We start from the raw sequence: 20901 nt of genomic DNA, 5'->3' as shown, positions 1-20901 counted from the left end.
GCACGCCCCCTGTGGGCGGGGCAGGGGCGGAGCGCACGCCCCCCTGTGGGCGGGGCCAGCGGCAGCAGCGGACGCGGCGATTCCATCAACGCTTTTATTCGGGGGCAGTCGCGGCCCAGAGGGACCCCAATAGGGCACCCAAACGGCACCTCCCCACCGCACACTTCCAGAGCAAGGCCTCAGCGCTCGTCCCTGCTGCCCTCGGGATAGTCCGGGACAGAGAACGAGGTCTTAGCCCCCCGACAAGTCCTGGTCCCCAGAGCCATGGGGGAAGAGGGTGAAGGGGTCCAGCGGCACTCAGCTACCGGCCCGGGGCTTGCTCCGCCTCGTAGCCCTCCGTCTTCATGTCATTCAGGCCCAGGTCTTCGTTCTGCTCAAAGGTTCGCTCGTAGCGCTCCACTGTCAGCTCTGGGTCCTCTTCTGGGGCATACACATTCTGCAGGGGGACAGGGAGAGCCCTTCACACCCCTGCTCACAGCCTCGGCACCAGCAGCCCCCGGGGGCAGAGAGAGGCTTTCGACAGCATTCTTCCAGGCAAGACTTGTCCCTCACACAACGGAGCATGACTCAAGACAGACTACTCCTGGCCCCTAATCCCAGGAGCAGACACTGCACCACCTTTGCACCAAGCGGTTTCATTTCCTTGGACCAGTCACTCACCAACAAAGTCCCAAGGGGAATTCTCCCTGTCAACCAGCAGGGAAACAGAGGAAAATCCACCCAAACTGCTCAGGAGACTTCAAGGAGGTTCATCTTCCCAGTGCCATACCTGGAGGTAGCTGTTGCCTGCAGGGTCATCCATGATGAAGTGAGCCTTTGTCTTCCCCTCTATGACCTGCAGAAAGAGCACAGCCAGGCAGCACTGAGGCCCAGCCTATACCTCCAGCACTTCTAGCACCCAGATGCATGCAGCTTTACAGCTCCAACACTGTCACCAGTTAAAAACCAGGAACAGCTCCATGAAAGGGCTGAGGATAGAGGAAGGCAAGTCTGCAGCAACCAGAAAGCTGCTTGCCAAGGAGCTGTTACAGCAAGAGCAGCAAAACCCCAGCTTGCAGGGGGTGGGGAATCAGCTATGGCCTCACCTCTTGCAGCTTCCCAATGAATTCCTGCAGCTTCTCAGCCTTGCCAGGCACTGAGCTGTCCCCCAGGGTGAAGGGGTTCCTCTCAACCTGGGAGAGCAGAGCCACTTTCTCAGCCAGCTGTGCCACCTGGCCCCACAGCCAGGCTCCAGCACTGGCAGGGCCACTCACCAGGTCTCTGATGTCCTTCAGCAGCCCCTCCAGGGTGGTGAACTTCCCTCCCAGTGCTCCCATCCCCAGCTCAAACTCCAGCTCCGGGATCTCCACACTGCAGGTCTCCGACTGCCAGGGTGAGCAGCTGGTGAGTGCCCACCAGAGGACAACCAGGCACCAGGGGAGGACAGGGCAGGTGCCCCAGGACATTGTACCTTTAGGACATCTCTGGTCATGTCAGAGGGGTCTGTAATCCGAAGGGTTATCCTGGTGCCCTGGGGCTCGATTGCTCCTCCAGACTTCACCTGGGAACAGCCAGCAGCCAGCTTCAGGGGCTCTGACACCAAAACCCTGCCAGGATGTTCTAAAGAGGGTTTAGCCTGAGAGCTCAGAGGCTGCTCCAAACCTGGGCACGGTGCCCAGGAGGCAAGCATGGTGATGGCTGTGCTGCACCAAATGATCATAGAATCAAACAGGCTGGAAGAGAGCTCCAATTTCATCCAGCCCAACCTAGCACCCAGCCCTGCCCAACCAACCAGACCATGGCACTAAGTGCCCCAGCCAGGATTGGCTTCAACACCTTCAGGCACAAAGACTCCACCACCTCCCTGGGCAGCCCATTCCAATGCCAACCACTCTCTCTGACAACAACTTCCTAACAACATCCACCCTCAACCTGCCCTGTCACAACTTGTGACTATGTCCCCTTGTTCTCTTGATGGTTGCCTGGCAGCAGAGCCCAACCCCACTTGGCTACAGCCTCCCTGCAGGTAGTTGTAGACAGCAATGAGGTCACCCCTGAGCCTCCTCTTCTCCAGATGCTCCCCCAGAGGGAACAGCCACCCGTGAGAGCCAGAGCACTGCTCCCACCTCCCCTCAGCCCCTCACAAAGAGGTCAGCAGTTCTTTAGCTCACTTCATTCGTCCTGTGCCCACAGCAGTCACAGTTGGTGGCCATGATAATCACTTCCTTGAAGTGGGGGATTTCTGGAGCAGGCAGTCAAAGAAAACTCAGTGGCAGGCAAGTCTCAAAGCAGCAGCCTGAGCCCTCTGCACAGCCACAGGCCCTCCCCTGGCACTGCAGGACCTCACTGGTCAGCTGTGAGACATCTGCACCCAGAAGGCTCTACTGGAAACCATTCAATCAAGTCTTCTGGGTGTAGCAGGAGGAGATCAGGCTCAGCAGCCAGTGACTGTCACCCCCAGGCAGGGGACACCAATCAGCACCCACATCCCTGCTCCAAGGATACGAACTAGCTTCATGTTGGTGTTCGCTGGGGCATTGCACTCAGGGCAGTTGGTGTTGAACTGCAGCACCTGGGTCACAGGAAAAGGAGAATCACAAAGCCCAGACCAGCCCAGAAAGCTTGTTCCTGGGCACCAGTCCCCCAGACACAGCTGCCATCACACTGCAAAGCTCCCCACCTCGTTCCTCAGGTCCTCTGCACAATCTGCTGGTATCTCACCCTGCTCCTCTCCCTGCAAAGGGTGTAGGGGAAAAGCAGAGGCAGCATCAACTCCTGTTCTTCAAGCCAGGGTCTCCTAGAGGGTGAGGGGAGCAGGGCAGGAGCAGCAGCTCCCTGTTACCTCCAGCCCCAGCATGGCAGCCTGCTGGGGAGTCCTCCTGTAGCGAGTGACCAGCAGGGCCTGGTCCCTCTGTGGCGCATGGGGGTTCTCCACAAAGCTGTTCCCTGAAGGGTCATCGAGGACCTGAGAGAAGAGGAAGCCTCAAGGAGCCACTCCCACACCTCAGGCAGGGGTGGGGGGCTCCCTTCCAGCCTACTCACAAAGGTGAAAGGGGAAGGAACTTCCTTCAGCTGCTTCAGTTTGCCGATGAACTCCTCGATTTTGCCTGCCACTTCCTCATCCTGTGCCTGCAGAACAGGACATGTCTGAGGTGGACACCAGAGGCAGCCCAGAGCTGAAGACAAATCTGACAACAGCACAAGCCAGAGAGCCTGCAGCAGCCTTCCCATCACAGTAGAGGCAGAGCAGGAGCAAAGCAAGCATGTCCCAGGCAGGAGTCCCTGAGGAGCTTCCCCTTTCATGGAATGGGTTGGGTTGGAAGGGACCTTAAAGATCATCCAGATCCAGCCCTCTGCCATGGGCAGGGACAGCTCCCACCAGCACAGGTTGCTCAAGACCTCATCCAGCCTGGCACTGAACATCTCCAGGGAGGTTGTGGAGCACAGAAGCACAGAATGTGATCTTTGATCACATTCTGTGCTTCTGTGCTGCACAACCTCCCTGGAAAACCTGTGCCAGTGTCTCCTCACCTTCCCTCTCTGTGCTCCACAACCTCCCTGGCCAACCTGTGCCAGTTTCTCCTCACCCTCACTGCCAAGATTTTCTTCCTTATCTCCAGTTTCAATTTTCCCTCCCCAAGCTTCAGTCCATTCCCTCTCATCCCATCACTCCCTACCCTTGTCCAAAGTCCCTTTCCAGCTCTCTTGCAGGCCCTTTCAGGCAGCTGAAGACCTCTCACCTTGCGGATGGGCTGGTCCTGCTCCAAGCCTGCCACAGCTCTGTCAATGATCCCTTCAATGGTGGTCAGGACTGGGAATGAAAACAGACAGGACACCACCACTAAGTGCACCACAGCAGTGCTGCCCCTCCTGCCAGCCTCCACACATTGGCCTCCTGGAGCTCATTCACAGGCTCACAGGATGTCAGGGGTTGGAAGGAACCCAAAGAGATCATCAGAATCACAGAACTTTAGAAGTTGGAAGGGACCTCCAGAGCTCATCCAGTCCAACCCCCCTGCCAGAGCAGGATCATCCAGTCCAGCTCAGGGCACACAGGAACACAACCAGACAGGCCTGGAAAGGCTCCACAGAAGGAGACTCCACAATCTCTCTGGGCAGCCTGTGCCAGGGCTCTGGGACCCTTCCAGTAAAGAAGTTTCCCCTTGTGTTGAGCTGGAACCTGCTGTGCTGCAGCTTCCATCCATTGCTGCTTGTCCTATCCCAGGCAGCAGTGAGCAGAGCCTGTCCCCCGCTCCTGACCCCCAGCCCTCAGATACTGATGAACACTGATTCAATCCCCTCTTAGTCTCCTCTTCTCCAGACTAAGCAGCCCCAGGTGAGCCTCCCCTTGTCAGGCAGTGCTCCAATCCCCTAATCATCCTCACAGCCCAAAGGAGATGATGCCAGAGCCTTCACTGGTGCCTACCACGCAGCTGCCACTCACCCACCTCCCTTCTGGGTGAACGCTGGGATCTCAAAGTCCAGCTCTGGAATTCGGGCTGTGGCACAGTCTGTCTTCACCACCTCCCTGTTCATGTCCTGCAGGGGACAGTCAAGAAGCAGTGTGAGGATCCCCAGGGCCCCAGCACCCCACAAGAGCAGCAGAGTTAGCTCCAAGATGGCTCCACAGCTTCTCTGTGCCAGGAACATCCACACTGTGGGCTTAAGAAGGTTGCACCTGCACAAACAACCTGACTGATCATAGAATCAAGCAGGCTGGAAGAGAGCTCCAAGCTCAGCCAGCCCAACCTAGCACCCAGCCCTGCCCAACCAACCAGACCATGGCACTAAGTGCCCCAACCATGATTGGCTTCAACACCTCCAGGCACGGCCACTCCACCACCTCCCTGGGCAGCCCATTCCAATGCCAACCACTCTCTCTGACAACAACTTCCTAACAACATCCACCCTCAACCTGCCCTGGCACAACTTGTGACTATGTCCTCTTGTTCTCTTGCTGGTTGCCTGGCAGCAGAGCCCAACCCCACTTGGCTACAGCCTCCCTGCAGGTAGTTGTAGACAGCAATGAGGTCACCCCTGAGCCTCCTCTTCTCCAGATGCTCTCCCAGAGGGAACAGCCACCCGTGAGAGCCAGAGCACTGCTCCCACCTCCCCTCAGCCCCTCAGAAAGAGGTCAGCAGTTCTTTAGCTCACTTCATTCATCCTGTACCCACAGCAATCACAGTTGGTGGCCATGATAATCACTTCCTTGAAGTGGGGGATTTCTGGAGCAGGCAGTCAAAGAAAACTCAGTGGCAGGCAAGTCTCAAAGCAGCAGCCTGAGCCCTCTGCACAGCCTCAGGCCCTCCCCTGGCACTGCAGGACCTCACTGGTCAGCTGGGAGACATCTGCACCCAGAAGGCTCTACTGGAAACCATTCACAGTATCACCAAGGCTGGAAGAGACCTCACAGCTCATCAAGTCCAACCCTTTACCACAGAGCTCAAGGCCAGACCATGGCACCAAGTGCCACGTCCAGTCCTGCCTTGAACAGCTCCAGGGACGGCGACTCCACCACCTCCCCGGGCAGCCCATTCCAGTGTCCAATGACTCTCTCAGGGAAGAACTTTCTCCTCACCTCCAGCCTAAATCTCCCCTGGCACAGCCTGAGGCTGTGTCCTCTCCTTCTGGTGCTGGCCACCTGAGAGAAGAGAGCAACCTCCTCCTGGCCACAACCTCCCCTCAGGTAGTTGTAGACAGCAATAAGGTCACCCCTGAGCCTCCTCTTCTCCAGGCTAACCAATCCCAGCTCCCTCAGCCTCTCCTCGTAGGGCTGTGCTCAAGGCCTCTCCCCAGCCTCGCTGCCCTTCTCTGGACACGCTCAAGCATCTCAATGTCCCTCCTAAACTGGGGGGCCCAGAACTGAACACAGCACTCAAGGTCTCTCTGCCAACAACTTCCTCCTAATACCGAGGCTGTACCTCCCCCGGGGGCAGAGAAGATGAGCACTTACTGCCCTGTCTGAGAGGGCCACAGATGCCTGCTGGCAGCTGCCCAGCAGCCTGGCAGCTCACCTGGCGGGAGGTGACAGTCAGGCTGTAGCACACGCCCTGCTCCTGGATCCTGCCTGCAGACTGGATCTCGGTGTTGGACCAGGAGCAGCTGTCACAGCTGAAGGAGCTGACGATGACCTCTTTGAAGAAGGGGATCCTGGTGAGCAGGAGCCTCGTCACACCCTGCAGCAGCAAGGGGGCTGGTGGGCACTCAGATCCTCAGGGCACTGCCTCCCACAGGTCTCCTCTTCCTGCTAAGGCTCCCTCTGGGCAGGTCTCCATCCCTGAGCCCTGCCACACAACACCCAACCCTGCCCCCCCCCCCCCCCCCCGCCAGCAGACTCTGCCTCCCCTCGGCTCCCTGCCTACCTCCTGGGTCACCAGCTCCTACCACCACCCCTCAGCTCCAGGACAAGCTGTGATCACCAGCAGGTCTCCCCCGGGTCCTGCCCTCACTGAGCTCACAGACCCAGGTCCCACCCGGGAGGCTTCTGCAGCCCTGATGCGGCAGACACACCCCTGCTGGCCCCTGCACCCCAGCCAGGGCAGCACCACGGCTCCAGCCTGAGCTGATCCCCAGCCTGAGCTGATCCCCATCCTGTGCTGATCCCCATCCTGAGCTGATCCCCATCCTGAGCTGATCCCCATCCTGCCCTCCCCTGCTGGCCCCTGCACCCCAGCCAGGGCAGCACCACGGCTCCAGCCTGTGCTGATCCCCAGCCTGAGCTGATCCCCATCCTGAGCTGATCCCCATCCTGAGCTGATCCCCATCCTGCCCTCCCCTGCTGGCCCCTGCACCCCAGCGAGGGGCGCACAGCGGCTCTAGCCTGTGCTGATCCCCAGCTGGCCCCGTCCCAACCCCTGCAGGTTCCTGACTCGGACGCCCAGACCCTCAGCCCCCGCAGGCTGCTGTGGCCCTGCCCTGGGCTCAGCCCTCCCCAGCAGACTCCTGTCTCATCCCCCCACAGGCTCCTTGCCTCGGCCCCAGCCCCTCGGACCCCCGCAGAAACACACACACACACACACACACCCCCCAAGGCAGCTGCGGCTCGGTTCTCTTCAAGCCCTTCCAGCAAGCTCCTGCCCGGCCCACCCGCAGCCCTCTGCCCCCTCCAGGACCCTGTCCCCAGCGGCCGCTGCGGCCCAGGCCCAGCCGCTCCCAGCGCAGGCCGCCGCCGATGCCGCCCGGTGCCGCCCGGTGCCCCGCAGGCCGCCGCTCACGCTGCGGAAGCAGTTCATGCACAGCGACTCGATCTCGGCCGGGCGCTGCTCGCCGTCCTCGGCGCTGAGCGGCTGGAACAGAGACCCTGCCCTGGCCTCCACCGCCCCCAGCGACGCCATGGCGGAGCCGCCACGTGACGCGGCCCGGGCATGTGACGCGTGCGGTCATGTGACGAGTGCGGACATGTGACGAGTGCGGTCATGTGACGCGTGCGGACATGTGACGCGGGGCAGGAGCGCGATGGAGGCGCCTTTATTGGGTCTGCGGCGGCCTGGCCTGGCCCGGATCTCCCCTGCCCCCCCCCCCCCGCCCCGGCTCTCCCCTGTCTGTCTTCCCCCCCCCACCCTCGGCTCTCCCCTGCCCCCGCCCCCCCCCCCCGGCTCTCCCCTGCCCGCCCCGGCTCCCCCTTGCACACCCCCCGCCCACTGCTTTCCCCTTGCCCCCCGCCCACTGCTCTCCCCTTGCCCCCCGCCCACTGCTCTCCCCTTGCCCCCCGCCCCGCTGCTCTCCCCTTGCCCCCCGCCCCGCTGCTCTCCCCTTGCCCCCCGCCCCGCTGCTCTCCCCTTGCCCCCGCCCCGCTGCTCTCCCCTTGCCCCCCGCCCCGCTGCTCTCCCCTTGCCCCCCGCCCCGCTGCTCTCCCCTTGCCCCCCGCCCCGCTGCTCTCCCCTTGCCCCCGCCCCGCTGCTCTCCCCTTGCCCCCCGCCCCGCTGCTCTCCCCTTGCCCCCCGCCCCGCTGCTCTCCCCTTGCCCCCCGCCCCGCTGCTCTCCCCTTGCCCCCCGCCCCGCTGCTCTCCCCTTGCCCCCCGCCCCGCTGCTCTCCCCCTGCCCCCCGCCCCGCTGCTCTCCCCTTGCCCCCCGCCCCGCTGCTCTCCCCTTGCCCCCCGCCCCGCTGCTCTCCCCTGCCCCCCCCCCCCCGCTGCTCTCCCCTGGCCCCCCGCCCCGCTGCTCTCCCCTGGCCCCCCGCCCCGCTGCTCTCCCCTGCCCCCCCCCCCCCGCTGCTCTCCCCTGGCCCCCCCCCCTTCCCCGGCGCTCCCTTGCCCCCCCCCCCCCTTCCCCGGCGCTCCCTTGCCCCCCCCCCCCCCTTCCCCGGCGCTCCCTTGCCCCCCCCCCCCCCCTTCCCCGGCGCTCCCTTGCCCCCCCCCCCCTTCCCCGGCGCTCCCTTGCCCCCCCCTCCCCGGCTCTCTCCTGCCCGCCCCCGCCCTCAGCCGGCCTCGGCGCCGCTCCGCTCGCCCAGGCTGCGCGCCAGGTCCCTCCAGAGCGCGTCCAGGCGAGCCCGCAGGTCCTGCAGGGCAGGGGCAGCCTCCTGGGGATCGCCCAGGGCGGGCGGCTCGGAGGAGAGCTTCAGCCGCATCGCCTCCGTCTCTCGGTCCAGGGCCCGGGTGAAGGCCTGGACCTGGCCGTAGGTGTCCCTGCGGAACTCCTCCACCTGCCGCTGCACCTCCCGGGCCAGCTCCTCGGCAGGGGCCGGCTGCTGCCGCAGCCTGCCAGGGTAGAGGCTGAGCTTGGCCCTGAGCCGCTCCAGGTTCCTCTGGATCTTCTGCTGGAGGTCCCTGGCGTTCTGGGTCAGCTTGGCGGAGAGCTCCTGGATGGATGTGTTGAGCTGCTCCGGGCTGGCCCGGCCGTGGGGGCTGCCGCTGCTGTGCAGCTGCTCCGCGCTGCGGCGGATCTGGGTCAGCAGCCTGGCCGCGTAGGGCTGGACGATGTCCCGCACCCGCGCGGTGTGCGAGGCGATCTCCTCGGCGTAGCGAGCCGTGAACCTCCGCACCTCCTCCGCACCCCCCAGGAGCTGAGCCGCCAGCTCCCGGCCGGGCGTCAGGTGGCGCCGCAGGTCCCGGGCGCTCAGGGACAGCTGCTCCAGGAGCTCCTCCGTGAAGGGCTGCAGCTGGCCGCGGAGCTCCTCCAGGGGCTTGCTGACCTTGTGGTGGGCATCATCCACGTACGGGGACAGCTTCAGCCTCAGGCTCTCCAGCTCCTTCCTGATGACCTTCTGCAAGCTGTCCGAGTCCTGGTACAGCTGGGGCTGGGGGCCTCTGCTGCCCGAGGGTGCCAGCTTCTCCAGGAGGGTCCCCATGGAGCTGACCCTGTCCTGGATGTTCTCCTTCAGGTTTCTGTGCCAGGCAGCAGATGCACTTACTGAGGGCCCCCAACTTACCATGGCACACTGCAGTGCCCTGGCACACAGTAAAGTGCCCAACACACAGCACCCTGCTGTGCCATGGCACACTCAGTAAAGTGCCCAACACACAGCACCCTGCTGTGCCCTGGCACACTCAGTAAAGCCCCCAACACCCTGCAGTGCCCTGGCACACTCAGTAAAGTGCCCAGCACACAGCACCCTGCTGTGCCCTGGCACACTCGGTAAAGCCCCCAACACCCTGCAGTGCCCTGGCACACTCAGTAAAGCTCCCAACACAGCACCCTGCAGTGCCCTGGCACACTCAGTAAAGCCCCCAACACAGCACCCTGCAGTGCCCTGGCACACTCAGTAAAGCTCCCCCAGCACACAGCACCCTGCTGTGCCCTGGCACACTCAGTAAAGCCCCCAACACAGCACCCTGGCACACTCAGTAAAGTGCCCAACTCACAGCACCCTGCTGTGCCCTGGCACACTCAGTAAAGCCCCCAACACAGCACCCTGCTGTGCCCTGGCACACTCAGTAAAGCCCCCAACACAGCACCCTGCAGTGCCCTGGCACACTCAGTAAAGCTGTTGGCACCCACGAGGGCTGTTCCCGTGGGCTCTCTGCCCCTAGAGGAATGAGGACAATGAGGGTGGGACCTGGGGGGAGCTTTGTGGGGGGACCACAGGCGGTTAGCCAGGCTGGGCAGCACAGGCTGAGCCCCTGGCACGGTGCTACTCACACGATGTCCCTGCCCAGCTTGCCACCCTGGCTGTGCTCGGTGCCATCCTTGTCGCTCGTCAGCTGGCTGAGGTACTCCCAGAAGCCATCCTGTGCCAGCTCAGCCAGTGACACTGTGGGCAGGAGGGCAGCAGTTTGTGGGGTGCTGCCCACACCCAGCCCTGCCCCAAGCCCACTGCCACCAGCTGCCTTTGAGCGTGCTCCTGTGCTCAGCACCCACCTGGTAAGGCTGCCAGGAGGGTGAGCAGAAGTGCCAGCTTCAGAGGCATGGTGTGCCAGGCCAGCAGGCCAGAGTGCTGCGGGGAGGAGAAGAGGAGCACATCAGGGCACACTGCAGGGCACCTCTCTGAGCACTCACGGGTTGGGGGCCCCTGCTCTTTGTGCCCCCTCCACTGCATTCTGCCAGGACCTTGCTCCTGGGGTTCCCTGTAACACATGAAGCATAACCCAGCCCCCAGCACAGGCAAGGGCTCACACCCAGCTCCTCCAGCCAGCCAAAGTGCAACCAGGCAGGAGGTGCCCACACTGGCTCTGTGGGCTTGTCCCCCTCACCTGGCTCCTGGTCACCTCCTGCCAGCCAAAGGTCAACCAGGCAGGAGGTGCCCACACTGGCTCTGTGGGCTTGTCCCCCTCACCTGGCTCCTGGTCACCTCCTGCCAGCCAAAGGTCAACCAGGCAGGAGGTGCCCACACTGGCTCTGTGGGCTTGTCCCCCTCACCTGGCTCCTGGTCACCTCCTGCATCCCTCCTGCCAGGTGCTGACCTGCTCCTCCCTTTATATGCTCCCCGCAGCAGGAGGCCCAGGAGCACATCGGCAGGGGAAGGCTTTTTGGACCTCACTCCCTGTAAACACAACGTGGAGCCCCACGGCCGTGCCGGAGAGGTGACGCTGGGGGGGGGGGGGGGGATCGGTCATCTGACTGCCCCCTCGCCTGCCCCTTCCCGAGCATCCCCCGGGCAGGGCTGCCCGAAGGCTGCCGTCCCGCCCCGCCCGAGCAGCTCTTGTTTTCCCAGCGATAAGGGAGCATCGCTGCTGGCTCTGCAGCTTGCTGGGGCCGAGCCTGCCCCTGCCCCCTGCCCCTGCCCCCACCGCTGACCTTTGCATCGTGCAGCAAACAGCGAAAGAGAGCTGCCAGAGTGGCGAGGGGGATGCGGAGTGGCCGGGCTGGGACAGGGACACCAACTGAAACTCGCCCACTTGGCAGATTCTGCTGCAAGGGATTGAAGCCAGAAGAGGGGAATGGGAGCCCAGAACCTGGGGATGGGGCCCAGGTGGGTGCAGAAGGACGAGGATGGCTCCAGCTGTGCCAGGAAGGGGTTGGGGTGTGTGGCTGGGGGAGGGCTGGGGACTGGGCAGCCTGTGTTGGAAGGCAAAGTCCTGTGCACAGCAGAGGTGAAGCTCCGAGCAGTCACCAGCCCTCTGCTGGCACCAAAGTCCGCTCTGCTACCTCACCGTGGGGACGCTTGGGGTTGCCCTGGGCAGCCCTGGCCACGCTCCCATCCTGCAGCTCCTGCCCGCTGCGGGAAACCCCTAGCGGTGGGAGACGTCCTCGGGGGGCATCCACTAGGAGAGCAGCTCAGGTTGCTCACTGTGCCCATAGCTTCAGTGCCTTTTCCCTTCTCCCTCAGCTGGGAATCTCCTGGCGACCCGAGCGTGCTCCCTGCCTGCCTGAGCCCGGCTGTGCCCAGCCACAGTCCCTGCAGGGGGTGGGTGGGTGTGGGGTGTGTGCTGCCTGTCACCCACCCTGCACAACCCCATTCCTTGCAGCAGCAGCAGCTGGTCCCACTGCAGTGGGGGTGCTCGGCCCTGTGCGAGGTCTCTGGGTCCTCTGGAGCCACCCAGGTGACACCAAGGTGCTGCAGTACCCCGATGCTGTGATGTCCTGGGTCCTGATCCTGCACTGGCCAATGGCTCACCTCTCTGTCACCACCTCCAGCCCTGTCCTAGCCCCTCACCCACCCATCCATCCATCCATCCATCCATCCATCCATCCATCCATCCATCCACCCATCCATCCATCCATCCATCCACCCATCCATCCATCCATCCATCCATCCATCCATCCATCCATCTATCCACTCATCCATCCATCCATCCATCCATCCATCCATCCATCCATCCATCCATCCATCCATCCATCCATCCATCCATCTATCCATACACCCATCCATCCATCCATCCATCCATCCATCCATCCATCCATCCACCCATCCATCCATCCATCCACCCATCCACCCATCCATCCATCCATCCATCCATCCATCCATCCATCCATCCATCCATCCATCCATCCATCCCCACCTGTGTTCCCTCTCCCTGGTGCCCTGTGACCCAAGTTCAAGGTGATGCTCTCCCCTCGGAGCAGCTGGCTGGGTGCCCTGGGGCAGGACAGACACAGACCAGAAGGTGCTTCACAAGGGCCTGTTTTATTTCTGCCACGGGCAGTGCCCAGGACACTCACAGTGTGGGGGGCATGGGTGGTCACCCCACACCCCCTCCACACAGTGCCAGGGGGGGGTCTCAGTTCTCTGCTGGTGGCTGAGCAGTGCTGAGGAAGTCTGCCACTTTCTCCCGCACCTCCTTCTCCAGCAGCTCCAGGTGGTCCTCCAGGCCGGCAGTGCCCGAGTCCAGCTTGCTCTTCATCTCCTCCAGACGCTGCACCAGCTGCTGCCCGAAGGCCTCTCCAAAGGGGGCTGCCTGCTGCCTGAAAGCCTCCAGCGTCTGCCCCACTCGCTGGTCCAGCTGCTGCGCCAGGGGTGCCAGGCGCTGCTGCAGGCTCTCGGCGTCGCCGCTGGCCACCTGCCGCAGCTCCTCGGCCAAGGGGATGAGCTGGGCACGCAGGTCCTCCGAGCTGGCAGCCAGGCGGGCACGCAGCTCCTCTGCCACCTTGTCCATCTGCGCCGTCAGGCTGTCCAGCTGCCGGTTGAGGCCCTCCTGCACCTGCCCTGCGTAGGGGCTGAGCCCACGCCGCAGCTCGCCCACGGTCTGCTCCACCTGCGTCTTCAGGTCGTCGGCCAGCGGTGCCAGGTGCTCCTTCAGGCTCTCCACGCCGCCGTCGATCTGCTGCTGCAGGCGGTCGGCGTAGGGGCTGAGGGACGCCTGGATGCTCTCGGCGTTGTCCTGCAGCCGCCCCCGCAGCTCGGTGGCGTAAGGCTCCAGCACCCGCCGCAGGTCGCCGGCGCCGCGGTCCACCCGGGAGCGCAGCTCCTCGGCGTAGGGACTGATCTTGGCCTGAAGCTCACGGATGTTGGTGCCGATCTGCTGGTGAACCTCGTCGGCGTACGGTGCCATCTTGGCCTGCAGCTCCTTCAGCTCCCGCTGGATCTGCTCCTTCAGCCGCTGCGAGTCCTGCACCAGCCGCGCCTGCAGCTCGGTGGCAAAGGGCACCAGCCGCCGCTGCAGGTCCTCGGCGTACAGGCTGGCGCTCCGCAGGTTGCTCTGTAGCAGGGTGCTGGAAGAGAGGACGTGTCAGTGCCCCGGCGTGCCCGCAGCCCCCTCCCCTGCCCGGCATCTCCGTGTGCCCCCTGTGCTCACTCTAGCTGTTTGGTGATCTCAGACTGCTGCAGCCCATCCACCGTCTCCTTGGCATTGTTGCCCAGCTCGGTGAAGTATTTCCAGATCACGCTGGCCACCTCGTCTGGGTTGACATCAGCCTGTGCCCCTGCAAGCAGATGCCACAGTCAGCACGGGCACAGTCCTGCTCAGCATCCCCACCAAGGACAGCAGGTCCCCATCCTGCCCCCCCCAGAGCAGGACCCTCCTGACACTGGGTACCTACAGACCACCTCACCTGAGACCACCAGGAGCACCAGGGCAAGAGCTGGGACCTTCAGAAACATCCTGAGTGCTCGGCAATGCCTGCGGAAGCAGAGAGCAGAGGTGAAGAGACCTGCCCTGGGCTGAGCAGTGCCCGCACAGGCGCCGCAGCCAGCAGCCAGGAGCCCCCAGCCCGCACCCCGCAGCCCACACCCAGCAGCCAGGAACCCACAGCCAGCACCCAGCAGCCAGGAGCCCCCAGCCCGCACCCAGCAGCCCACACCCAGCAGCCAGGAACCCACAGCCAGCACCCAGCAGCCAGGAGCCCCCAGCCCACACCCCGCAGCCCACACCCAGCAGCCAGGAACCCACAGCCAGCACCCAGCAGCCAGGAGCCCCCAGCCCGCACCCAGCAGCCCACACCCAGCAGCCAGGAACCCACAGCCAGCACCCAGCAGCCAGGAGCCCCCAGCCCACACCCCGCAGCCCACACCCAGCAGCCAGGAACCCACAGCCAGCACCCAGCAGCCAGGAGCCCCCAGCCCACACCCCGCAGCCCACACCCAGCAGCCAGGAACCCACAGCCAGCAGCCAGCAGCCAGGAGCCCCCAGCCCACACCCCGCAGCCCACACCCAGCAGCCAGGAACCCACAGCCAGCAGCCAGCAGCCAGCAGCCCTCAGCCCGCACCCAGCAGCCGGCAGCCCGCAGCCAGCAGCAAGGAGCTGAGCTCGCAGCCGGCAGCCCGCAGCCAGCAGCCCTCAGCCAGCAGCCGCTCACCTCCGCACACAGCTGATCGTTTGCGCTGCCACAGCCGCGGGTCGCTGCGGGCCCGGGCAGCTCCGCCGCTATTTATGCAGCCCGGGCGGCCCCCGCAGCTTCCACGCAAGCCTGGGACACAAGCGCCAGGCTTGGACTTTAGCAAGGTCACGACGTGGAAGCGCCTGACGTGCGCTCAGCCCTGACATCACCCGCAGCCCTGCCAGCTCCCAGCAAGGTGCCAAGGAGGGGGTGGAAAGGGGATGGGGGTACACATGGGCAGCCCCACGGCTGAGCACTCCGCGGGGAGGCAGAGACCCTGGAGCAGAGGGGACAGCGCAGCGCGGGGGACAGCTCCCAGCTCTGCAGCAGTGTGAGATGTAGCCACGGCTCTGCTGGTGCCAGCTGTGTGGTGCCCGGGATGTGCGGTGGGGCAAGACATGGGCAGGGGGTGCTGTGCTGGATGCAGGGGGGCACACGAGGCTGTGTGTGTAGAATGGCACCATCGCTACCGGCCACAGGGAACCTCCAGGACCCTGCTTGCACCCACACAGTGCCAGGACCCCTGCATGTCCCTGCCCGTGGGCATCAGGCCCTTGGCACCCCCACGAGACGCAGCCCCTGGTTCAGCCCACACACGCCCTGGTGCACCCACCCCGGGCTGCAGCCTGATGGTGATGTGTCATGTCTGGGGCAAAGGGCACAGCTGGCAGGGATGAAGATCAGCCAGGCACTGGCAATGCCAAAGTCCAAAGAGCCATAGCTGTGCCCAGCCGTCAGGGGAACATCTTGGGCACGCAGCCCTCAGCCGAACGCGCCTCCAGGCAGAGCCAGCCCGGTGACATCATGCCCGGGGCTGGTGCCACTGGATGTCACCCTTGTGCTCTGTGTGCCCAGGACAGCTCTAGGGCTGTCCCCGCAGCTGCCCTCTCCGACATGTATGGCTCAGTGTGCACCAGGCTGGCTGCGCACACCAGCACGCCCGTGCCCATGCATGCCCACGCCGGGGCACACAGGCAGAAGGTTGCAGATGCAGGCAGAGCCACAGGGCAGCCACTGGCGGCAGCGGTGCCGAGGGATTTCCCAACCCCCGGCCGGGAGGAGGCCCTTCGGCAGCAGCGCTGGCAGCGGAAGGTCCCTGCCGATGTGCCCCCTCCCCGGCCAGCCCCCACTGCCCCTGACCTTTGCACAAACACCCTCGGGGAGAGGCTATAAAGTGGGAGCCAGGGGCTGGCTGCCCCTGCGCAGAGCCTAGCACAGGTGAGTGGGGAGGCCCCCAGTGAGCAGCGCGATGGGAAGGGGACAGGGACAGGACCCCCGCGGGCACACGGGTCCCTGCCTGCCACCCGTGCCATGTGCTCTACTCTCTCCCCAGCCATGAAGGGGTCGATCCTGCTCCTGCTCGCCTGCACGGCCGTCCTGGCAGCGACAGCAAGTAAGAGCTGGGCGAGGGCTGCCGTTCGAGGAGGACAAAGGGGCTCGGAGTGCTGGGGTGCATGCAGGGGGTGGGGGGCACAGCCTCTTGGCCTCGCCCCCTGCTCCCACAAGGGTTGTGCTTGCAGGGGCCGATACGAGCGAGCAGCCCGAGACGCTGGTGAAGAAGGTGCAGGAGTACGCCCAGAAAGCCTCCTCCATGGTCAAGGGAGCCTTCAACACGCTGCAGGAGTCGGACATGGCTCAGCAGGCCAGGTGCCCCCACACTCCTCTTCAGCCTGGGCACCCACCCTTGCCACCCTGCTGCCAGCAGGGGAGCCCGGCGGGTGCCCTGTGCTGAGCCCACCCTCCCCTTGCAGGCGCTGGCTGGAGAGCAACGCGGACCTGGCGAAGAAGCAGCTGGCCCGGCTGAAGCAGCAGCTGGCCGAGCTCTGGAAGCAGACGGCGGCTGTCTAGCCCCTCCGGGGGCTGGCGGGGGCCTGGGGGCACCCTGGGTCCCCACCCATGTTGTGATTCTTCAATAAAGTGGCGCTGAAGCAGCGGCTGTGGCAGCATCGCTTGGGTGTGGGAGCGAGGAGGAGTGTGCACCGCGGGGTGAGGAAGGGCTGGGACCGACAGGGAGCGCCTCCTCGGGATCCCTTGCCACGGGGCAAGCACGGTGTGAGACGAGTGCGGGGTGGCAGGAGCCAGGCACTGCTCCGGCAGCCTGGGGAAGGGAGGGGGAGTCCAGGTTCTGCCAGAGCACCTCCCACCGTTCTCCACCACCCCAGCGCTGCCCTTGGCGCTGGGAGAGCTCCGTGTGGGGTTGGGCCCGGATGCCTCCTGGGCAGAGCTGAGCTCAGTGCCAGGGCAGAGGGCACCTATCCTGCCAGGTCCCTGTCCCCCCAGCCTCGCTGGAGCCCTTGGGGCCCCGCAGCGCTGCCGAGCAGGCTGCTCCCCGCCAGCATCCACTGCAAAGACTGATCGAGCTCCAATAACTTAAGTCGCCTTTATTTGACAAAAGGAAGGAGGCAAAGCCGAGAGCGACGCCACGTCGGGGAGGGGAGGTGGTGGGAGAGAAGGGGGGGGGGTCCTCAGGGAGGATGTTCTGCAGCCCGTCCCCAGAGCCCCCCCCCCCGGGGGGAAGCACCCCGGGCAGGGCAGGCAGCGGCCCCGGGGCAGCTGCAGGAGTGGGGCCGGGGTCAGTCCCTGGCCGCGCCGTCCGGCGGCTCAGGCCACTCTCTTCTGGAGGTCGTCCAGCAGGGCGATGAAGCGATCCTTGAGGCTGTCGGCGAAGGGGGCGAGGCGCTCCTTGGCGTCCTTCAGCAGGGGGGTCATCTTCTCGCGCATGCTGCTGAGGTGCTCTGCCACCTTGGCCTGGTACTCGGCGGCCTGGGGGATGCCCTGCTCGCGGAGCTCCTCCAGCTTCTGGCTCAGCTTCTCCCGGAGCTCTTTGCTCAGGGGTGCCACGTTCTGGCGCACCTCCTCCACGTACCCGCGCAGGCGGTCCCGAGCATCCTCAGCCAGCGGACCCAGCTTCTCCTGCAGCAGCTCCACCTTCTGCTTGGTGAAGCCCTTCAGCTCCTCGGCCACGGGCACTACGCGCTGGCGGTACTGCTCCAGCTCCTCCGTCCACTTGGCGGAGAACTGGTCGAGGAAGGGCCGGATCTTCTCCTTCACCTCCTCCAGGTCCTTGGTCAGGTCCTGGCGCAAAGCCTCTGTGTCCTTCAGCCACTTCTCCCGCAGGTCCGCGTAGAGGGGGGTCATGTCCTCCCGCAGCTTGGCGGCGACCGCCCCCAGAGCCTCCAAGTTGTCGCTCAGCTTCAGGCTACGGGGAGTAGAGGGAGGTCACGCACGGTGCCCGGGACCCCCCCCCACACACACACCAGTCCCCCGCTACGTGTGCCCTCACTTACTCCAGCTGTTTGCCCACAGCAGAGGACTCGAACTGGGAGATGGCATCCTTGCCACTGGCCTTCACGGTCTCCATGTACACATGCAACAAGTCCTTGATGCGGTCCAGGGGCTCCTGGGGGTCATCGTGCTGCCACAGGGAGCGCGACTGGGTGCCTGCGGGGAGAGCCCGGAGAGCTCAGGACACGGTGGCACCGCGGTGCGGACGGCTCCTGCTTGTCACTGTCCCCAGGAGCCTGCCCGGCCCTGGGCAGGGCTCAGGGAGCCACTCGGCTGCAGCCTGACGCGCAGAGCCCTTTGGAAGCCAGGCACTGCCAGCAGCACTCCTGCCAGGCTCGGCCGCCCTGTCCTGCTTCGTCCCACGGGGATTTGCCGCTGTGCCAGCCCCGTTCCGGTCACCTACCTGTCAGGCAGAAGAGGGCGAGGACAACTACCACGGCTCTCATCTTGACGCTGAACCTGGAGGCAGAGCAAGAGAGTTGGATGCGGGGGAGCTGCGCGCAAAGCCCCCGGGATGGAGCCGCCGGCCCCAGCACGTCGGCTCCGCGCTGGCATCGTGGGTGAAGCCCATCCTGCGTCCCGTGTCCCAGGGCTGTGGGGTACCCGGGAGCCCCTGGAGCAGCCCGAGCTCTTACCAGCTCTCTCCTGCCGCTGCCGTGCCGCCGGTCGTCCCGTCTGAGCCGGCCGCTTCCCCACCGCCGCTATTTATGCAGGAGGGGGCAGTTCCCCGGCGGAGATAAGCCAAGGCTGCAGCCCAAGCAGTCACGATGTGGCGCGGAGAGTTCAAGGATCGCTGCGGAGCCCTGGCCAGCCGCGGAGCGTCGGCTTGGCAAGGCCGACGAGCAAACAGGAGCTCCCCGCGGGCCGCGGCTGCCCGGCCAAGGCGCTGTTTACGCTCCTGCTGACCCAGATTCCTGCGCACCGCGGCCGCCTCGCCTCGCCTCGCCGGGGCCCCTCGGCAGCCCCCGGGGATTGGCCAGCGGCCCGGGGAAAAGGTTTACCCCCGCAGGGATTTGGCTTGCGGGACTCAAACCCCTCATGCTCTGCTCACGACCACTCGGGGTCCCTGCCCCATCTTTGCCCGGGCTCACATTGTCCCCGTTTTGGAGGGCATCCCTGCTGCAGAGGTGCCAGGAGCTGTGCTCCCCTACGCTCCCTGGGGACCTGGGCAGCAGAGGCTCAGCCTGGAGCAGAGTCCAGCCCGGCCAGAGTGCCCTTAGCCTGAAGCTACCTCATCCCCCTGCCTCTGTCCCAGGGACCACTCAAGTTGAGAACTCTCCTATGAAAGCCAGCTGAGACCTGGGGCTGTTTAGTCTGGAGGGAAGGCTGAGAGGGGACTGCAGTCATGATTCTAAGTATCTGAGGGGTGGGGGCAGGATGAAGGTGCCAGGCTCGTCCTGGCAGCCCCCAGTGATAGAACAAGTAACAAGGGGACAAGCTGGAACCCAGGAGGCTCCACCTCGACATGAGGAGAAACTTCTTTGGTGTGAGGGTGCTGGAGACCTGGAGCAGGCTGCCCAGAGAGGCTGTGGAGCCTCCTGCTCTGGACACTTCCAAGGCCTATCTGGATGTGTTCCTGTGCGACCTGCCCTGGGTGATCCCTGCTCTGGCAGGAGGGGTTGGACTCAATGATCCTTGGAGGTCTCTTCCAACCCCTACCCCTCTGTGATCAGCTCACCTTAAACCTCCTCCCACCCAGGGCCAAAACCATTCCACCCACACCAGGAGCACTGAGAAACAACAAAGGCAAACAGGAGACAAGGGGGGGAGAACATCATCATCATCATCATCATCATCATCATCATCATCATCATCATCATCATCATCTTCATGGTTTTATTTGTCATGATCCCACTGTCCAACTAATCGATTAGTTGCAAGTGACCCCCCAAAACCAAAACCCCCAAACCAACCAACCAACCAAATAAAAAAGGACTAAATATTTACTGAGACTTTGTTCGTTTTGAGTCCAACATAAACCAGGAAAGGGAGGGGGGAGAGGGGAGGAGGGAACCCAAAAGCACAACAACAACAACAAAAAAAAACAACCCAAAAAATAAACCCCCAAACAAACCAAAACTCCCCCCCAAGGAAACAACCACCCCAGAAATACTTCTGACATTTCCAACCCCCCACCCCCGGGGGGGAGGAATAGCAAAGTAGATCAATACACATTCACCATACACTGCGGGTATTGGCTGCTGCCACACAAAGCCATGGCTAAAAGAGTGGGAGACTGCGAGATGGCACAGCTGGGGGGCAGCCAGGCACAGCTGGGGGGCGGCCAGGCACAGCTGGGGGGCAGCCAGGCACAGCTTAGGGGGCAGCCAGGCACAGTTGGGGGGCGGCCAGGCACAGCTGGGGGGGGCCGGCCAGGCACAGCTGGGGGGGGCCAGCCAGGCACAGCTGGGGAGGGAGGAGGAAGAGGAGCAGAGCAAGCCCCGCTCCTGCGGCCACCCCCCGCCCACCGCCACCGATTTCAGTCGGAAAAGCAACCCCGGGGCTGGCCCTGCCAGGCTGCCCCACGGCCGATCGCATCCCACCCCTACCCCCCCAGCCCCTACCCTCCTTTAGCACGGCAAGAGCCAGCCCCGGAGGCAGCTGCAGGGGGTAGGCTTCTCTTCGGGGTTGGTTGGGGGGGGGGGAAGAAGAGCCGCGGGGATGAGGACTGTGCTGGGTTCAGGATTTTCCTTCCGAGGTCCCCAGGCTTGGGGTACTTTTTTTTTTCTCCTTTTCTTTTATTCTTCTTTCCTCTTTTAAATTTATTTTTTTTATCTGTTCTTTGTTTTTTTGTTGTTTGGTTGTTTTGTTTTATTATTTATTTTTTATCTGTTCTTTGTTCTTTTGTTGTTTGGTTGGGGTTTTTTTTTTTATTATTTATTTTTTATCTGTTCTTTGTTTTTTTTGTTGTTTGGTTGTTTTGTTTTATTATTTTTTTTTATCTGTTCTTTGTTTTTTTGTTATTTGGTTGTTTTGTTTTATTATTTTTTTTTTATCTGTTCTTT

General features: G+C 63.6%; 6 protein-coding genes across 7 annotated transcripts; 2 read left to right on the top strand and 4 right to left on the bottom strand.

The window, feature by feature from the left end:
- Nucleotides 1–80: 80 nt before the first annotated feature.
- On the bottom strand, nt 81–7358 carry ZPR1 (ZPR1 zinc finger). The gene is made up of 14 exons (XM_064173173.1): nt 7194–7358; nt 5994–6155; nt 4428–4518; nt 3720–3790; nt 3022–3108; nt 2822–2944; nt 2660–2713; nt 2485–2551; nt 2151–2221; nt 1451–1540; nt 1254–1364; nt 1086–1172; nt 770–835; nt 81–436 (listed from the first exon to the last, which is right to left on the bottom strand). Exons 1-14 carry the CDS (start codon nt 7311–7313, stop codon nt 302–304), a joined length of 1335 nt encoding a protein of 444 aa, XP_064029243.1. The 5' UTR covers nt 7314–7358; the 3' UTR covers nt 81–301.
- Nucleotides 7359–8395: 1037 nt separating this feature from the next.
- APOA5 (apolipoprotein A5) lies at nt 8396–10866 on the bottom strand. The gene is made up of 4 exons (XM_064173096.1): nt 10774–10866; nt 10276–10351; nt 10057–10168; nt 8396–9302 (listed from the first exon to the last, which is right to left on the bottom strand). The coding sequence occupies exons 1-4, from the start codon at nt 10864–10866 to the stop codon at nt 8396–8398; spliced, it is 1188 nt and encodes a 395-aa protein (XP_064029166.1).
- Nucleotides 10867–12462: 1596 nt separating this feature from the next.
- Nucleotides 12463–14640, bottom strand: APOA4 (apolipoprotein A4). The gene is made up of 4 exons (XM_064173005.1): nt 14591–14640; nt 13846–13913; nt 13590–13716; nt 12463–13506 (listed from the first exon to the last, which is right to left on the bottom strand). The coding sequence occupies exons 2-4, from the start codon at nt 13892–13894 to the stop codon at nt 12576–12578; spliced, it is 1107 nt and encodes a 368-aa protein (XP_064029075.1). The 5' UTR covers nt 13895–13913; nt 14591–14640; the 3' UTR covers nt 12463–12575.
- On the top strand, nt 13910–14775 carry LOC135191104 (uncharacterized). The gene is made up of 2 exons (XM_064173095.1): nt 13910–13934; nt 14018–14775. The coding sequence occupies exons 1-2, from the start codon at nt 13910–13912 to the stop codon at nt 14773–14775; spliced, it is 783 nt and encodes a 260-aa protein (XP_064029165.1).
- A 7-nt stretch (nt 14776–14782) lies between these two features.
- Nucleotides 14783–16544, top strand: LOC135191051 (apolipoprotein C-III-like). 2 transcript variants are annotated; one of them, XM_064173008.1, is made up of 4 exons: nt 14783–14807; nt 15945–16004; nt 16132–16258; nt 16363–16544. In XM_064173008.1, exons 2-4 carry the CDS (start codon nt 15947–15949, stop codon nt 16457–16459), a joined length of 282 nt encoding a protein of 93 aa, XP_064029078.1. In that variant the 5' UTR covers nt 14783–14807; nt 15945–15946; the 3' UTR covers nt 16460–16544. The 2 variants fall into 2 exon arrangements, with proteins under 2 accessions (XP_064029078.1, XP_064029077.1); XM_064173007.1 differs by lacking the exon at nt 14783–14807 and adding an exon at nt 15670–15829.
- A 433-nt stretch (nt 16545–16977) lies between these two features.
- APOA1 (apolipoprotein A1) lies at nt 16978–18607 on the bottom strand. The gene is made up of 4 exons (XM_064173240.1): nt 18532–18607; nt 18300–18355; nt 17899–18052; nt 16978–17810 (listed from the first exon to the last, which is right to left on the bottom strand). The coding sequence occupies exons 2-4, from the start codon at nt 18340–18342 to the stop codon at nt 17213–17215; spliced, it is 795 nt and encodes a 264-aa protein (XP_064029310.1). The 5' UTR covers nt 18343–18355; nt 18532–18607; the 3' UTR covers nt 16978–17212.
- Nucleotides 18608–20901: the final 2294 nt, after the last annotated feature.

This window comes from Pogoniulus pusillus, chromosome 38 (assembly GCF_015220805.1).
Source record: "Pogoniulus pusillus isolate bPogPus1 chromosome 38, bPogPus1.pri, whole genome shotgun sequence".
NCBI classification, from domain to species: Eukaryota; Metazoa; Chordata; class Aves; order Piciformes; family Lybiidae; genus Pogoniulus; species Pogoniulus pusillus.
The sequence above is the reverse complement of the archived record's forward strand: the minus strand, read 5'-3'. Positions and strand labels throughout refer to the sequence as shown.

Bases quoted from the DNA above. Each gene is read 5' to 3' on its own strand.
- LOC135191051 (XM_064173008.1), top strand. From the start codon at position 15,947: ATGAAGGGGTCGATCCTGCTCCTGCTCGCCTGCACGGCCGTCCTGGCA. The intron at 16,005-16,131 runs GTAAGAGCTGGG...TTGTGCTTGCAG, and splicing joins CGTCCTGGCAGCGACAGCAA to GGGCCGATACGAGCGAGCAG. The intron at 16,259-16,362 runs GTGCCCCCACAC...CTCCCCTTGCAG, and splicing joins GACATGGCTCAGCAGGCCAG to GCGCTGGCTGGAGAGCAACG.
- APOA5 (XM_064173096.1), bottom strand. From the start codon at position 10,866: ATGTGCTCCTGGGCCTCCTGCTGCGGGGAGCATATAAAGGGAGGAGCA. The intron at 10,169-10,275 runs GTGGGTGCTGAG...TCCTGCCCACAG, and splicing joins CCTCCTGGCAGCCTTACCAG to TGTCACTGGCTGAGCTGGCA. The intron at 9,303-10,056 runs GTGAGTAGCACC...TGCCTGGCACAG, and splicing joins AAGCTGGGCAGGGACATCGT to AAACCTGAAGGAGAACATCC.
- LOC135191104 (XM_064173095.1), top strand. From the start codon at position 13,910: ATGCCTGCGGAAGCAGAGAGCAGAG. The intron at 13,935-14,017 runs GTGAAGAGACCT...CGCACCCCGCAG, and splicing joins TGCGGAAGCAGAGAGCAGAG to CCCACACCCAGCAGCCAGGA.
- APOA1 (XM_064173240.1), bottom strand. From the start codon at position 18,342: ATGAGAGCCGTGGTAGTTGTCCTCGCCCTCTTCTGCCTGACAG. The intron at 18,053-18,299 runs GTAGGTGACCGG...CTCTCCCCGCAG, and splicing joins CGCCCTCTTCTGCCTGACAG to GCACCCAGTCGCGCTCCCTG. The intron at 17,811-17,898 runs GTAAGTGAGGGC...TACTCCCCGTAG, and splicing joins GCTGTGGGCAAACAGCTGGA to CCTGAAGCTGAGCGACAACT.
- ZPR1 (XM_064173173.1), bottom strand. From the start codon at position 7,313: ATGGCGTCGCTGGGGGCGGTGGAGGCCAGGGCAGGGTCTCTGTTCCAG. The intron at 1,541-2,150 runs GTGAGCTAAAGA...GGCTGTTCCCAG, and splicing joins GTGGGCACAGGACGAATGAA to GTGAAGTCTGGAGGAGCAAT. The intron at 1,173-1,253 runs GTGAGTGGCCCT...CTGCTCTCCCAG, and splicing joins TGAAGGACATCAGAGACCTG to GTTGAGAGGAACCCCTTCAC.
- APOA4 (XM_064173005.1), bottom strand. From the start codon at position 13,894: ATGTTTCTGAAGGTCCCAGCTCTTGCCCTGGTGCTCCTGGTGGTCTCA. The intron at 13,717-13,845 runs GTGAGGTGGTCT...ATCTGCTTGCAG, and splicing joins GGTGCTCCTGGTGGTCTCAG to GGGCACAGGCTGATGTCAAC. The intron at 13,507-13,589 runs GTGAGCACAGGG...CCTCTCTTCCAG, and splicing joins GAGATCACCAAACAGCTAGA to CACCCTGCTACAGAGCAACC.